At 38.7% G+C, this 18,022-nt stretch overlaps 1 protein-coding gene across 2 annotated transcripts in view; it reads left to right on the top strand.

The window, feature by feature from the left end:
* Positions 1-16,024, top strand: part of LOC130181835 (inactive phospholipase D5-like) — a 60,927-nt gene extending 44,903 nt beyond the window's left edge. For both annotated transcript variants that reach the window (XM_056396288.1, XM_056396289.1), the window contains exons 3-10: positions 3,866-4,052; positions 6,588-6,696; positions 7,011-7,138; positions 8,672-8,869; positions 10,872-11,008; positions 11,173-11,338; positions 11,428-11,518; positions 11,796-16,024. In XM_056396288.1, coding sequence (XP_056252263.1) covers positions 3,866-4,052; positions 6,588-6,696; positions 7,011-7,138; positions 8,672-8,869; positions 10,872-11,008; positions 11,173-11,338; positions 11,428-11,518; positions 11,796-12,346 — 1,567 coding nt within the window. In that variant the 3' untranslated portion in view covers positions 12,347-16,024. The remainder of the gene's footprint in view (positions 1-3,865; positions 4,053-6,587; positions 6,697-7,010; positions 7,139-8,671; positions 8,870-10,871; positions 11,009-11,172; positions 11,339-11,427; positions 11,519-11,795) is intronic.
* Positions 16,025-18,022: the final 1,998 nt, after the last annotated feature.

The raw sequence follows: 18,022 nt of genomic DNA on the forward strand, positions 1-18,022 counted from the left end.
TCGAGCTGACGTAAGGTTTGTCAGTTAAGCTGGCGAGTTCAGTTAATGATGCAACAATTACACCTGACATTTTGGTGTCAGTATTTAGTAACAACTAATCTCTCCACATAGTAAACACCTAGATGACAACTTGAATAAGTTCGAACTTAAAAGGAACGGGTGCAGCTGCAGCTCCAAGGCAAAGAACAGAACACAATTTCAGACTTCAAAAACCTAATTTAGATCTTTGCTGAGGCCAACACAAAACAATAAAAACTACTGACAGAATGGTCAGAGGAAAACAACTGTACAAGCCACAGAAACTAGGCAACCAAACTAATCAAACAGCTCTCTTGGATGAGGCAGGACACTGTGGAGTGACAGTCGCTTGCGGATGGCGTGTCTGAGACTCAGCAACCAGCATGTGGAACATCATCCTGTAGCTACAGTGTAGGAGCTTAACAGGTCTGGAAAATGATGAGGCAGATCAGTCAAAGCAAACTATTAGCCATCAGTCATGTCTGGGAACAGCAGTTGTGACAGACAAGGAACAATTTAATTAACTAAGTACTTGTAGTCTACATTCATTTGCATTAAACACAGAGGCTTCAGTGTGGTTGAACTTTCAGATAGCGGTTTGAAATTTACATAGTAAGCATGTTTACCGTATAAACAGTGTTTCGGTAGACCTGATGAAACATGGGACTCAACATTTGCCTTTAAAATGAATCTCATGCTGGAAGCAGAACTGCAGCAGGTCCTGTGGTACCCATATTAATGTTCTCGTTGCTGTACACCCGGAGCTCAGGGCAGCTTATGAGAGGGAGGGTAATTTATATCAGATGTCAGGAGCTGACTACGTCGCTCTGATTTTTTCTCTAAGCACAGTAACAGGCACACAGTATCAAGTAATTGGGATTATAACATACATTATCCTGACACACTTGAGTGATTTTTATATGATGTTTACTGTTTATTTAACCTGTGAACTTACCTCAGCAGTGACAGCTTTGTAATGGAATAAAACATCATGAGTTAATCATACCAGAATAAATTTAAGTGATCCAACTGTGCTCACACTCTCTCTCTCTCTCTCTCGCTCTCTGTCGCTGTCTTGCTGTTTCATGTAAGCACAAACACCCCATTTGGTTTACACCACTTATCGGCTGCTAAGGCTGAATCACACCCATGAGTCCGCAGATGAGTTACAACGGAGGGGACACCACTGACTGCATGAAATCAATGAATCCTTTGCAGGCAGAAATAACCGCTGCGTCCCTGCTTTCTCTTCTTTGACTACCAAAATCTGTCTGGCTGCTTGAACAGTCTCAGAATCACCATTCATCATACCTCAAAGCCATTAGAGTGGACTGAGAGGATTTCCTTCAGAATAAGATTAACTCTCCTATTCAATCTGTTTTCCATCCATTCTTGTTTTTCTTCATCGTCAGGTGTTTACTGGAGCTGTCCTACTTTCTGCTGTCCTTTCACAACAAAGAAAAATAGTCTACAACGTATGACCGTCAATCTTCACTGTATTAGTTTCCTTTTGTATTTTCACTCTTCATTCTTCATTTCACTCACTCTCAGGGTTCAGTCTTCAAACTGTGTGTCTGACAAATGGAAGAACCACCAGTCCACCAGAATAAAAAACCCCAGTGACATATGAACCGACTTTACTTGTGACTCTCCCAAACTCTGCTTCAATAAACATATTGATCGGCATATTCATGAGCAGAAATTAGCATGTTATCATCACAGAGGGTGTGAGTCCTATAGTTTGACCCTTGGCCACGTTCCAAAACCTGACCCAGCTTTACTTTAGCCAGGAATACTGTGCAGCTGGCAACTTGCCTCTCGATGCAATGCCAGTACATTATCACCTGCAGCACATGCTCCCGCCAGTGTGCCCTTGAGTGATGCACTCGCTAGACCCTGAGCTGTCACACTTTGGCTGACCCTGTGCGCTGACTGGTCCGTTTGCTAAGATCTATTCGTTATTACAGAGCACTCACCAGAGAGTCCACCAGGACAGACTCCCCTAATGTTTCATAGCCAGAAGTTTAAAAAACCAGGGAGAATTAATCTTGTTTTTCACCAGTTCATAGAAACTCACATTTTACCAGCCGGCTAAGAAGAACAATCAACACACAAGCACAACGAAAACACTCCACACCAGCTGCACTAATCAATATTGTTATATCCACAGTGGATCAAATGACTGTGTGTTATGTCAATTGCAATTGTGCAATTTCAGATAAGCCCACTGCACACTACCTGCCCAGCAACAAAGGGCACACACGCAAAGTTAGCGACCAGCTGGGGAACATAATGGAGCATTTCGCAGCTGAGGAGACACACATGTCTATCAGGAGTTAGAGACCAGGAAACCAACCACCAACCAGCAAATTGAATTTCAGTCATGATATCATTCTGTCCATGTCTGCACTGATGAGATTAATGGTTGTGCTTGAATAATGTTGATTGGACTAAAATGATGTTCTGTTTAATAAGAGTCCTAAGGTATAAGATTATACTTGGCATATTCCTTGCTTCACTGCCACCATGCACACTTTCACCATGACTTAGTGATGAGCAAATAATGTTTGTCATATTAGGTCCACGCTCAACTTACCGGGCCACCAAACCAATCACATGCAAGTGAATAAGTGGCTTTGCTAGTTTCTTGGATAGCATTTTATCCAGAGACTTAATAATCAGTCACAGAGGTGCTGCAGGATTTACATCTGAGCTGCTCACCCTTGCCGATCTCCCTCTCCCCTTTTTTTTGTGTGTCTGTTAAGATCCAGTTGGTGGAAATCGATGCCTAAGCCAGATACAGGGAGAATGCAGTGAGTGTTGGAGCTTGTTAATAGCCTGGTTCCGTGTGGCTGCAGATCTAGGGCTGCCATGGGTAATTTAATTTGTTGACTCCAGCGGTAATGCCCCTGTCGTTTTCAGGCATCCCGATGGGGTAAAGTGGGAACTGGAAATACATTAGGGAGAGCAGAGAGTCTCGGTTAGCCAGATAACTTGACATTACACCGTGACAGGAAATGCAGGGATATTCACAGTGATGTATACAAAACATTAAAAAGCAAAACAGCTATCACTGAGAACATTTTCCACATCATTTAACATTCAGGTTAATGGTACAGTTTTATTATAAAGAGAAATACCTGACTGCACTGAATTGTTCAGCAGAACTCACGGATGCAGATATTCTGTTCTTCATGCAATCCACTGAATCTGACGTGAAGTCAATTTTTATTGCCATTGTTTGTGATTTAATTGTATTATTCATATACAATGCCTGCTGAAACTACAGTATATTGCTCCAGACTGCTGATGATGACATTAAAATGCACCATGTGATAGCATAGGGAGTAGTGTATATGAGAAACCAACAAGAATACAGCAAAAATGCATCCCGTTCCCCTGACTAGGTGAAATTGAATCTTCACTGCTGACAGCTCTGAACGTCAACCTTCACTTATTCTCGGCCCTTGCCAGAGGAAACCTGTACAAGATTTAATGATGGTAAGAGCATGGTGGTGTAGAAATCTTGATTTGTCTCATTAGGCTAACGATCCAGAGAAAGTGGAAGAAGTGCGCTTTTAGCTAATTTGTCATGGAGTAGATTTTACTGAGGTGAGAAAGAATATAACCTCATTTCAGTCGCACTGAAGCTCATAATAATTTTGCCACTAATGCAAACACATAATTGCTTTGTGAAAGACAATGAACCACATCTTAATTTTTTCTGCGTTTTTCCATTAACAGGTCTCTATGGCCTGGCCTAATGATGCATTTTTGGATTTTTGCAGCCTTTTTTAATGCACCTTTAAAGCTTCTTTGCTCAGTTTTTTCTCACTATTCTCTACAGAGCAGTGCTTGTTGAGAACATCCCAGAAGACATCTCCTTCTTGGACAATGGTACATCCCACGTGCCTCTCTCAGTGGGGCTGTACAACCTACTGGACCGAGCTATCCGGGTCGTAGAGATAGTTTCCCCGCTGTGGCTCCTCAACTCCTCTGATTATGAATCCAGCTTCCAGCCGGCTGCCAGACAGGTAAAACCAGAGCAAGCCTACAGAGACTTGACTCTGAAGTTTATTTAAATTTTGTGCCTGTTTTTACCTTTTGTCTGTCTCCTCTTCTGTGTCTTTGCATGAATTGGCCTCTTCACCTCTCCTACTTAATAATCAGTTGTAGAGGAAGAAGTGCTCCGATCCTTTATTTCAGTCAAAGCACCAATGCAACAATGTGAAAATACTCTCTTACCTTAGTAGCACAAAGTATTATCAGCAAAATGGTAAAGTAAGACAGTATAATAAATGATAATTCATTGTATTCACTCTGCATAAAAACGGCCCCTGTATGTGATATATTATCATTATTAGATTATACAACATTATTAGATTGTTAATGAAGCATAAAAGTGCAGGATTTTACTCTCGCAGCTTTTCAAAGTCGAACTATAAATGGTCATAAGATAAATCTGGGGTCATGAGATGATTAATGTGACAGGAATTAAGGAAAAAAAGAATGTTTTTTATTGAGAATATTCTCTAATTTTTGCTTGTTTGTGAAATAATGCATCATTTTGCTTGTTGAACAGCAATTTAAAAAAAAACACCTGAGAAGTTTAGCTGTGAAATCATTCTTTGGTGGTACTATTAACATCTCATACATATCTAACATGACAACCAACCAACCAACTTGACACTGCCATAAGACAAAGTAGTGAAAGCTTCCCAGAATGCACCAAGTAATCGGGTTTACACACAGAAGTCATTCAACTAAAAGATATTTCTTCTTCTGCCAAGACAGACAATAATGTCAAAGTAGACCAAATGACAGTGTGATGTCAGTGAACAGCCACAAATGATCCCCAAAGTGGGAAATCAATAACTGTCCTTTTAAGATTGTACTTGATGGTCAAATGCAAGTCTGGACTATTTTCTGGCTGCTTGAAGCGAGCTATTCATTTTGGATTTGAACTGGATGTTTGTCATTGGTATATGACTTTCAGTTCACACACACACACTCACACACACACACACACACACACACACACACACACACACACACACACACACACACACACTTTATATTTTTCATATCTAATGAAAGCCAGAGGCTGTTGATTGGAAAGCTCCTTCAGAGGCCTCAGAGCAGAGAAGAGCTAATGGCCTTTCAGCCTGCAGCAATCTGTCTGCAAACAGTTGCCAAAAAAAGACACCTCATCAGGAGGGAGGCTGGACCAGGAAATTTAATATACGATAAAGGCAAAGCTACAAGGGGTGGAGGTGGAGATGCTCTTGTAGCAGCCATGTGCACTGCACGTCTGTTTGTGTCCTTGATATTTTTGTGAAGGCACATTGAGAAGGATCACTGTCAGTTCTGTGTGGCAACTCAATCCTGTGACACCCACAAGTTTAACTGTCAGCTACATCGCCTCAAATCATAAAAAGTGGAAGGAATTCAAGAGAGTTTCCTGTGGCTGCTGACTATATCTGCAAAGACATTAAATGGTATTTTGATTTGCTCAGGCTTCTTTGACTCATCTCTAACTTGCAAAGTTTTCTGCATAAAACCCTGATACTAAACTCATTAATATCACCCAATGGAGGACTTTGTCTTGGAATGAATACAAGCTTAGGAATGTCTATTTACTGCAACACATAAGATTATATTGTAAACTTTACAGGGCAATACAACTTCCATAAAACTGAGGGACTTACTAGATATAGTCTTGAAGGGGAATCATCAAAATTCAGGCAGCAGAGCCTGTGTTTGTCTGGTTCAGGCAGAGCTATTCCAGCCTCAGAAACACTGGATCCTGCATTTCCCACGATGCAGCTACAGTAAATAGTAGAATTTATTAGACACACACTGCTAGGAAATTTCCCATGTCTTTCAATCTCTACATCCCTAGTTTGTAACGCAAGCTTCCTGCCAAAGCAGCAGGAACAGTCATTCTATAAAATTCCAATATGTTATGAAACAACAAACTTTCCGATATCAACCATGTCTCTTCTGGCAGGGTTTGGTGTAAAGAAATCTTTACTGACAGAATAAAATATTAGACATTTCTTTTGGGTATTGAAATGGAATCCAGTTTACCAAATTCATGTCAGTTTTATCAAAACTTTAAAATCCCACTTTAGCTCTTAAGATAAACCATTGTGGGATAGCTTAAGTGAAAGCTTTGTTTCACTCTTGTACTTCAAAATAACCTCTGACATTTGCACATAAATAACTGCTGTGATATACAAGAGTGAATCAGTATACATAGTTTATGGATATTTTAAAGATGTGCTGTTAGAAAGAGCAGAAGTCTGGCTGAACAAACAAAGAAGAGTGTCACCCACAAACATGAATACTTCATCAAAATGAATCCACCAAAAATAGAAACAAGACATCACAGCGGCCGGGTGCAGATAAGTGATCCATGGGAAATGTAGCACAAAAATAGCACATAAATGACATCTGATGATGTCACAATATTAACGAAAATCCAAAAACTAAACAAGAGTCTTGCCTGAATACACACTGCATGTATTTCATGTGACAGTGGTGATTTGTTGGTGTGTTTGCCTCAGGGCAGGGCTCTGCTGTCCAGGCTGCAGGGGCTAAAAGCAAAAGGAATCCAGCTGAAGATCTCCAGCGGGATGATTGACTCGACAGAGCTCAAGATGCTCGCCAGACACAGTCAGCGCTCACTCTCACTGTATTATACATTCTGTGTGTCTGTTTGTGTTCAAACATGCTGCAGCTTAGCTCTGTCTGTTTAGTCTGCTGACTGTCCCCTCTCCCCATTTGTCCTCCTCAGTCCTTTCAGTCTCTCACTCACTTTCCATCTTTCCTCTCATCTGCCTTTGTGTCTTTCTGTCTGTGGTCTGATCTCTTTTTATCCCTCTCCTTGTCTCACATACAAGTCACTTTATTTCAGCCTCTTTGTTTTTCTTCTTGCCGCCTTTTGTCTGTTTCCTGACATCTCTGCTTCACTTTCTCTCCATTTCTAGATGCTGAGGTCCACTATGTGAACATGACAGCGCTGACCAAAGGCCAACTCCTCTCCTCCTTCTGGGTGGTCGACAGGAGACATTTCTACATCGGCAGCGCCAGCATGGACTGGAGATCCCTGGCCACAGTATCTAAAAAAAACACCACACATTACAGAATACACACAGAAACGCACATACTGTAGTCCTTCACTCACATTTATACTTAAACATATTCATATACACACACACAAAACATGAATGACAGAGCTCACTCTGTCATTCATCTTTTAAGAATAATCTAATGCAAATTGTTACAATTACAGTTTAAACCATGTGTTGTCATTTTGTATCCATCTTTACAGATTTACATGAGATTTAATTACATAACAAGTCGTGTATTCCCTAATGTGAAGTGCTTTGATTAGCCTTTTTTACTGGCTCAGACTCAAACGTACAGCATTTTATTTGAAATTCCTCTTGAAATCTGCAGCATCTAAAATAACTTATGCAGACAGATTATATAACATATACAGTCTGTGTGCCATGGACAATCACTAAATAAGGGCTTTGCTTTAAGTTTTTACTCTGTGGTGATGTTTACATGTTTTTAGATAGAGGGTTTAGTTGAGGGGTCCAAACTGCACCATATGCAGCATTGCATTCATGTAAAAGTTATGAGCCCTATCAAAAAAAAAATTTGTACAGATAGTCATCTTATATTATGCATGAGTTACATGTCAGTGCCTCCTCTTCAAAAAGTCATAGAGTGGATGCATGGGAGCATTAAGTAAGGGCATGTAAGGTGATGGCATCCAAAAATAGAAAGTGGCCATTCTTTCATCTCCATCTTCAAAGCTGGTTATCTTTGGTTCATTGAAGTGTAGTCCCGTTTGTTAGGCAGCTTCATCTATATTTAGGTGCCTAAAGATACAAGGGGAAGATGAAGTGAAGGAGCTCAAGATGGCCAACAAAAAATCAAACTTTATTTGGACATATGTGTTTTATACTGTACACCTGATTGTAATTCTTAAAGAATTCCATTTCACCAACCACTATTAATTATTGGTAATTTACTTAAAAATTCTTGCAGCTATATGCACAACTGCAGACATAGGCCATTTGTTTGTTTTTGCCTTCAGCAGACACACTAAGTGGAAGCAACACGCCTCCAGAGGCCAGAATCGAATGACAGATATCAAATGTTATTTTCATGAATGACTGTGAAAGTCAAATGAAAAGTCACATTATGGACTGTATTTTTAGCTTTTTCAGATCACATGTTGGTATGTTTTGAGGGAGACAAAAGAGGCCGTGTTAAGTAAGACTTTAGTGAGTGGGATCTGAGCTTTATACTTTGCTCTCGTAAACACTGCAGGGAGAGAATGAATGTGTGGAGGAAATGAAAGACAGAGGAGGCAATTTAGAAGCTGAGAGGCTGAGATGGAGAAGTGCCTCTTTGAAATGAAAATTCTGCAGCAGGCAAAGAAAGAAAAATGAGAGCAGAGAGAGGAAGCACTGTAGAAGAACCCTGTAACTTGCTGTAACGATGGTTGAGCATTTTTCTCAATGATGGTGAAAGTAATGATGATAATGTTCAGGATAATTATGAAGATATGGATGTAAATGTGGGCTGTGTCCATGCTAAAGTTGGTCTAACAGAAGTTTTGTTTGTTTTCCAGAGGAAGGAGCTGGGTGTGTTGGTATACAACTGCAGCTGTCTGGCTCTGGACCTCCACAGAGTGTTCAGTCTGTACTGGGGGCTCCAGTATAAAGACTTCATCCCTTCCTTCTGGTCCAAGCGCCTCTTTGCTTTATTCAACAAGAACACACCTCTGGAGTTCACTCTCAACAGCACCAAGGCTCAGGCCTACATCTCTGTAAGTCATTGTTTGTGTGGTACATTAGTCACAGCAATTCTTTTACCGGGTGGAAATTCTTTGTGGATACATCAAGGACAAGGTTAACGTGCCAACACATAATATAAAAGACACCTTGTACTAATGGCACAAGTAAAGGAGGCAGGCTTGTATAAAAGAGTTAGATTTCAAAAACAAACATTTAAGTGATTGTTTAACATATAAGACATCTGTCATTTTCTTGAGTTTCCTCCTTGACTATGCAAACAGTGTTTAGTATTTGTGGTCTATATTTATACTTTACAACCTCAAGTTTACCTAGTAAACCAGAGACTGATGATATTAGACAATAGCATTCAATTTCATTCCATAGATTACACTCAAAGATACATTACATTTAAGTGGTGGCTCATATAATTCAGTGACAGGAATTGTTGACTGTTGAAAAACGAGCTTCAGTGTTTGGCTCAATTTTTCTGATTTTGTGGACAAGTCTGTATTTCAGTTGTGGAGAAATAAAATCCTTTTTCACAACATTTTGACATCTTGAATCAGGAAAGCACCTTATTGGTATTGAAAAATTTTGACATGCCTTGGTGTAAATGATAACATTAATACAACTGCCATGTAGTTGAGCTAGTTTCAGCGTTTCAGTGTTGTGCATGCCGGCTCGCTGGGACATTTAATGGAACTGAGTCGTCGTTAGTGAAATTTGTTTCACCTGTGCGGCACCTGTTAACACAAGTCTAACCAATTATTTCCACTTTTGTTGAACTCCCAAGTTCATACAATCAAAAAGACAGAGCTCGTCTCCAGGTCTAATGCAGCTGAACAGAACAGACACACAAGTAACCACAAAAAAGAAAGAAAAGAAAACCCATATAATCACAGTAGGCGCAGAAAAGGTTCCACAACATGCACAGTCGCACTCCACACTTCGCCTCCATATACTCAAGAGACTTCGGATGCAACAAAAGTTCACCAGAATGTGCTCCAAAAGAAGGTGAACATAAAAATCGACCTTTGTTTATATAATATTTTGCCGAAATAAACAGGTTGCTAGGTTACAGAAATCCATCATTCTTGTACTTTTCTCTTTTAGAGAAATATCTGGGACAAGCAGGTGACCATGGAGATCCAGTCGTCAAAGTCTTTTCAAAATCTGCAAATACACATACATGCAAAAAGAGTAAAAATGTTGACTAGCTTAAGCAATATTTTACAAAACACATAAATAACATTTACTTGAAGTATTTGTGTAGGATTTCATTACAGGTGTACAACTGATTTAGAATCTAAATGTATTTGAGTAGTTATTTAATGATTTGATTATTCCATTTCTTGTAGGTATCTATGGTTAGAGGTGGTAGCATAGCTGCAATCCTTGTTTGAGTTAAAGAGTCTTTCACAAGATGAATTACAGCAGTAATTAATGCCCTTATAACAGAGGTGAACTGTCTAATTGAGCAGCTGAGATAATACATCTTAATGAAAGTGTCATGTTCTTAAAGAGCACCAACATCATCCGCAAGTGAAGAATAGACCAGATGCCCTTTTGTTTCCACTCACCATTGGACAGATCCTTACAATTCTTAAAGGTCCCATATTGTATGAAGTGAGATTTCCATGTCTTATCTTGTTTATAACAGGTCTAGGTGCTATATTCATATTCAAAGTGCTCAGTCTACAGAGAAATGTTCACAGCCCATATACAGAAACTGTGCCTTAAAACGAGCCGTCAGGACCTCTGTAAATTTGTTACAGACTGTCCAGCCAATTGTCCTTTAGGTGAACAATAATGATGATGAGAGCTGAGATGGTTGTTATGGTGATAAGTGTTAATGGTCATGATGGTAATTCTGTCCTTTGTGGGTTAACATCATTGTTGTAATAAACATCTGTGACAACTTTTCCATGTGTATTTTTTCAGAGAGGAGTAAACAGTCCCTGGTTGTGCATCATCTTATCACCCAACACCAACACTTCCTGATTGTCTTCGCTGCCTTTGCTCTTCTGTTGACAGAGCTCGCCAGATGTTTTCATCCCCAAAGACCGTAGCAGTGATCTGGAAGCCATTTCCTGGGTCATCCAAGAAGCCCGCCATTTCATTTACATCTCCATCATCGACTACCTGCCTCTCCTCAGCAGCAACGCCCACAAGTTAGAACCACTCTGCCACTGCAAGAGTCGCTTTCTTTGGAATTATTTATCATCAAAAGTCTGAATGCCTTCCTTTGATTCACGTGATTAAACTCTGTGTATGCCTGCATGTCCATCTGGCTGTGTTCCAGCAGTTGAGTGTGTGTGTCTGTATCTGTGCCAAGGTACTGGTCTCGTATCGACGGCCTTATCCGGGAGGCTCTGATCCTGAGGAAAGTGCGGGTTCGTTTGCTGATAAGTTGCTGGGAAGAGACTCAACCACTTACTTTCAACTTCATCTGGTCCCTGAGGAGTCTCTGTATGGAGCAGGACAACTGCTCACTGGAAGCTGTAAGTACAAGGCCACTACTGTTAACAACTCTAAGATACACTTTATCAGTTCTCACAGCAGCTGTGTGTGTGTTTGTGTGTGTGTGTAGAAGTTCTTCAACCCCAGAGTGCAGAGGGATGGCACTCTCCAGGGAATAAACCACAACAGGTTTATGGTGACAGACCGAGCCATATATTTAGGTGAGCTCATCGACTAGACTTAATGACTGTGTCCTCTGTTAACACCTCTGTTCACTTCATGCAGATCTCATTTTCAGTGGTCTTAAGGGGATAGTTCAGCATTTTGGGAAGTACAGTTTCTAAGAAGATTAATATCACTATGAATTCTCTACATTAACTATGGAGGTAGAGATGGGAAGAGATTAGCCTAGTTTAGCGTAAAGACTGTAAGCACATAGAAACAAGTGAAAAGTAAAACTGTGCTCACTTATTTGTTTCCTCCTCTGTGCCATAACAGGTAACCTTGACTGGGTGGGGAATGAGTTTACCTTCAATGCAGGAGCAGGCTTGGTGATCAGCCAGTCAGAGGGTATTGACGAGAGGAACGCCACAGTGGTGGAGCAGCTACGGGCTGCGTTTGACAGGGACTGGTTTTCACGTTACACCCGCTCCCTGCAGGCCAATAAGATCCCTGTTTGCAACAAGCACCAGATCAACAGGCTGGTGCCAGTAAAAGCCAGCCACATAGACAATGGACCAGTGCCTATCAGAACAGGCCAGCACGATAACGGACCTGCACCAATGAGAAACAGTCACAAAGATGATGGGCAGGCGGCTGTGAAAACAAAGCACCATGATGATAGACTGAGCAAAATGAGTCCCCAAGGCATTGAAAATGGACTGCTGCCAATTATAGACAGTTATCAAGAGAGGGGACAAGTCAAAATAAGTCACCTTGACACCAGACAGGTACAAATCAAAGGTAGTTACCATGACAATCCAATGGATCCACCCAGTCAGTCATCTGAGAGCAGCGGCAGCAGAGAGATCTTCAATGGATCACTGTGACCGCAAAGCATGATGGGCTCCTTTTCCCTGTATACGTTTGGAAAACTACTGTCTGCCAGTGGTGATGGACTTACATCCCTGGGTCTTTGTAGCATTTTATTATTGTAATTTTGTAGAAAACCAAAAAATCTGAAAATTTAAGTAATATCTGGTTTGCGGGACTTGATAATGTACATGGAAGAACTCAGGAAGGAAAGTGGACACTCCTCTGCAGTATGGCACTTTTGACTGATTCTTTCAGAATGAAATCACATTTTGCTTAAGAAGAAATACTGATAATATTCTGTAATATCTTATTACAATCTTACTATTCATTCAGTCTTTTTTCTGTCCTTGCTGAGGTCTCTCAGAGGTAATGATTGCCTAATTATTGTGTCATTTAAACTGTTTATGGCAGTCTTAATTTATCACCCTTTAAAAGGGGGAATGACACCTGCATGCGTATGCAGATATGGGAGGCAATTGAGCATATGTAGCTACACTAGCTATAGGTAGCATTTAAGATACAGTCCAAAGAAGTGAAAGATTTACCACACAGCTTTTCATGTTGTGGATCTCTGACTTTCCTCACATACTCAGATTGATAGTGGATACTTTGTGTAAATATTCTGAGTAAGTTACTGCGTGTTGAAATAGTACTGCAAACTTATTAACTACAACCAGTAACTTATGATCTTTATCCAAGACCAAATCAGTTTAATAATGGCTACATCTGTGTAATTAAATTAATGGAACCTGCTCATGTGGACCTGCCAAATAACTTATTCAACTGTGTCACTGGACACAAGAACAACGTTTTTCTGTTAAAATATGTAGAACTGTTTACCACTTAAAATTATTTAGACTTGATATTTATTTACACAGATTCCTGCAAAGGATTTTTAAACAAACACTGAGGAGCAAAAATTTGTCATTTTACACACACTAGAAACAACCTAAGACATGACCATCAAATATTTTATTTTATTGGGGTCATAATTGAATTAGATGAAGCATCTATTTTACTGTGTTCATTACATAATACCAAATGTCCTATGCCAATTGCAGACTACAGCCTTCATTACTATATTTTTTCCCTGGAGGAAGGGGCTATTGATCTGAACGGGTCCTTATATTTAATCATTGCTGTTTCCATACACAAATCCTGGGAAAAGAAGAAGCATTGACTGGATATCTATAATATCTTTCCAAATGCAATGTTGTGACTTATTGAACAAATACTAAGGGAGCAGTTTTTCAAGAGGGGGCCAGAGGGTCTCTGCTGTCAGCCAAATCAATACAATGAATTTTTAACAGAGCTTGACAGTTGCAGTTGCTGCAGTTTAACCTCAAGGACATAGTGGCCTGTAATGTCATGCCTGTGACTGAATATATATTACCTTTACCATGTGCAGTTGGATCTTAATATACAGGATTGTCAGTAAAGAACAAGTCATTTACACTTGACTGAAAGCTTGTAGCAACTTTCATTTGAATTTTGAATGATTGCATGTCACACACTCTCTCCTATGAGTGCAACTTTAAGCAACAATGGTTGTGGTTTTATATTGTAGAAACATTTTTACCTTACAAAGCCATTAATCAAGGAAACAGGAAAACATTACCAGAGAGCTACATAATGATGTCTTCGTCAACAATTTGCAGGGTGTTACAGTCAGTGCTTTACTACAAAAGCAGCACAGGTGCAATCAGTGTTTAGTCTGAATTCAATTAGCAGGAGGAATTTAATAATTTCATTCTGCTGGTAAACTGAAGCTATCACAGTGCACTAAGCTTAGCTGTAATAATGAAAGACAAACAGACCGTCAATGGGGTAAAATAATACAAAGCTCAAACAATTAGTCAGAAAATTAATTGGCAACTATTCTGCTAATCAGCTGACGAACCGATTATCTATGGATCAGATCCAACAAGACACTTGAATATGTAAACATGGGCTTTGAGAAATTGTGATGGGATTTTTGTTTTTTTTGTACTTTTCTGACATTTTATGGACCAAACAATCGACTAATCAGTAAGTTACAGCTTAATCAATAATGAATGTAATTGTTAGTTTCCACCTTAAAATACTATAACACCTGATTTCTAGTGGAAATCATCTAGTGTTTCACCAGTTTTCAGAGCAAATATGTATTGTATACAGTACAGTAGAGTATAGTTGTGCCTGCTCTGTTTGTGAAGCAGGTTAAACATAAGCCACTACACAGACTCATTTCTGTCATAATATGTTCCATATATGTAAAGACGGGTTACAAGCTGCTGAACCACTAATAGCAGTGGAGGATCAAACATTTGGCAGTCAGAAACACACCCTTTGACAATTGTAATCTGGTTATGATGGATAACTTCTGCCATCTAGAGGATGTCATGAGAACAAGAACTCTGTTAACTGCTGCAATATGACATGTTAATTTTTAAAAATCAGTCTTGATTAAGTAGTATATATATATATATATATATCTTGGTTTACAATTGTTTATATGAAAGTTCATATAAATTATATATTGCCTTTTATATATTTTATATAAAATATATAAAAGGCAGCAACAGGAGAATATAAATGATTTTCCTGCTAAAGTCTGAACTGAAAATATGTTGATAGTTACTGTTTCTTGATATCAAGAGATGACAAAATTATACATTTTTGAAAAACACTACATATACAGTATAACATGGAATCAAGCAATGCTAATAAAACAGTGAAGTATAAAACATACGTAATAAAAAAACAAATGTTTAATTCCAACATGCAAAAAACTGACGTACTTTAAAAATATATTTTTTTGCTGCTATATGTGTGCCCTGACACTTTGTCTTTCTGTGTGACACATAACCATTAATCCATCCATAAACTGATTCATAAATCTCTTGTATAAAGCAAACACAATCACAGTTTCTCCATACAGAGTGAGTAGAACTTGAAGAGCATTATCGAAATAATAATATCCACATTTTATTGTAAAGCACTACTTCCCCACACTGTACTGCTTGTAATCTGACTGTAGTCAGATTCACTACTTTATGCTGCTATTGTGTAAGATTATTATACTGGAACAGGAATGCTGCTAATGTTCCCTGTACCCAGGTCTTCATGTACTTTGCTTGTTTATTTGTTTAAAAACTATTTTGATCATGAAAAACAGTGACTATTTTCCAGTTAGCATGGACCAGGAGTACGCCTTTAAAGTCATATTTTCCATGGAGACGTATCGCAGTTCTTCAAATCAGCAATGGACATGCAATACATGCAAATGAAAAGAAAAAAAGAATGTTTCTTTATGACCTGTGTACTGACTGTGTGTCTATCCTTCCATTGACACTAAAGTAAACTTGATACTGAAAAAGATACTTTTTCTTGAAGTCAAAATGGAAAGTACATGGGTTTGAGATAGCTGCATAGTTAAACACAATGATGCTCACTGTAAAAGCTTTTTAATGTTGCATACCTTTATTCTGTTGAATCTTTTTGGCATGACTGCAGCTTGCATGCCCTGCCTTTATGACCTGTGCACAGTAGCTACGAGCCTTTCAAGAGATGATATTAATGAAATCTTATATACCTTTAAAAATACAAAAGGAATGTATATTTATTGAATATCCTTGTTAATGCACATTACTGAATTATCTGATCACTACATTTTTACTCTTAATAAAAAATACTAAGTAGTCTTACCTTTTTTTTCTGTGTATGTGGGTGTGTTTAAGTATAACTGACTTGGCTTTCTTTAACACAAAGGCTGTTAATTTAAGCAACATGGCTTACTTCAGAAGGTAATCCTTAGTACATCACTGTACAGTGCCTGTCAGTCAGGTCCTATATCCTGAACAGACAGGCCTTATGGCAAGCAGAGGAGTATCCAGGTTGCTAGAGGGAGCATGATGGCTGATTGTGGGCAGAATTGCAAATGATATTCACCTGATTCACCTCACAAGACAACCGAGTTCACTATAAGGTTAAGGTAACACCACAGTTAACTAATTTTCTCTCGCACACACACACACACACACACAGTTATCAAAGATCTAATGATAAAATTAGAAGAAAAACTCATGTTATATTAGCTGCATAGTTTGGCCATTAAACATAATTGTCCTATGAAAATTAAAACTTTTCAATTACTATAGCTGCCAAGTTTGGGCTCCACAATCTAATTTCAAGGGAAAAGGATTATCTGCTAATTCTGGCCATCACAAATTTAATATTGATGTGAAATGTTACTTTACCTGCTATAGCTTTGCCCACTAAAAAGTTAATAGTAATGTATGGTTACAAAATAACAGCATAATGAATCTAAAATGAATGCAATGTGAAAAAATGTCAGTAACCTTAGCTGCTAAATTGGCCATTGATTATAATATTCAAATAAAGCTGGTAGGTTTCAATTAGTTCAGTAATTTCAGCTGCTAACAATGGGTTTCACAAAATTAAAGTCAAGGTAAAGATAAAGTCAGTTGCATTAGGCATATCATGACCACCACAAAGCTCCCACCTGTACAGACATCCATCACTCTCAGGTGAGAAAGAGCAACTGCTTATATAGTGCCTTCCTCTACTTAACAATTAGCCTGGGCAGAACCAAACTTCATTCACGGGGTCCAAGTCTATCTCATCTAGAAAGATTGATTGACAAAGTTATTTTTCATCAGTAAACATAAACATTACAAACAAGACGTGAATTATAATATTGTAAACAAACTGTATAATCACTCCAAATCACACAAACAGTTATGAACACAGTATATTAAACTTGTGACCACCCCCACAGTCACGGTATAACCTGTGACATCATTGATGCTAGAGCATAAAACAGGGAAGTGTTTGACTACCTCCCCTATTAGAACTGCTGAAGTCCAAGGTGAGTATAGAGGACAAAGATGCTCAGATTAAACCAATGAAGTCACTACACAGTGCCAGTAACATTAGCTGATCATTTTTATAAATTTAATGGTAAGATAAAATGAAAACATCAGCTACTAATTTGTGGGCTAGGTTAGCATGAAGCTAAGTAATACAGTGCCAAGTTTAATCGGGCATTATAAGGCTATAATTAGCTTCTAAACTTCTAAGATATGGAGACTGTAAGACTAGCATTAGCTTCTACTTTTTGAAATTTCAAGGGTAGCATTAGCTTACCTTTGAACATTAGGCTAACATAAGCTGCTCACCTTTAGGCCTTACAATTACAAAGGTAGCCTTAGCTTCTCATAACCTCTGAATATTGCAAGGCTAGCTTTAGCTACTAACTCTTGCACACAGGGTAGCATTAAGCTACATTTCACAGTAACATCAGCTGCTCACTTTTATAAATACATTTTAAAAACTGTAATGAGTTACTGGTGTAAATATATAATTATCTACAAATGTAAAAAAATATTGATTAATAAATATGAATAATTAATAAAGTTATTCTTATTTTTTAAATCAAACAACAATGTTCTGCCTTGTAATTGAATGAAATAGGCCTATAATAACATTTAACGGTTCAATATGCATTTTCATATAACTATTAAGTATCCACAAAGGAATTAGATTCTTTTCATTACCTTAAAATATTTCCCTGTTTCCTTCACTTGCATCCTGTTGTCGTGTCTCAGTCCCTCCCACAAAAGAAGAGATGCAACATCCTTTTCTTCGACCTATCATCTGAGGCAACATCAGTGCCCGGTGATGACAGT

The sequence above is a fragment of the Seriola aureovittata genome, chromosome 14, assembly GCF_021018895.1.
Source record: "Seriola aureovittata isolate HTS-2021-v1 ecotype China chromosome 14, ASM2101889v1, whole genome shotgun sequence".
Lineage (NCBI taxonomy): Eukaryota > Metazoa > Chordata > Actinopteri > Carangiformes > Carangidae > Seriola > Seriola aureovittata.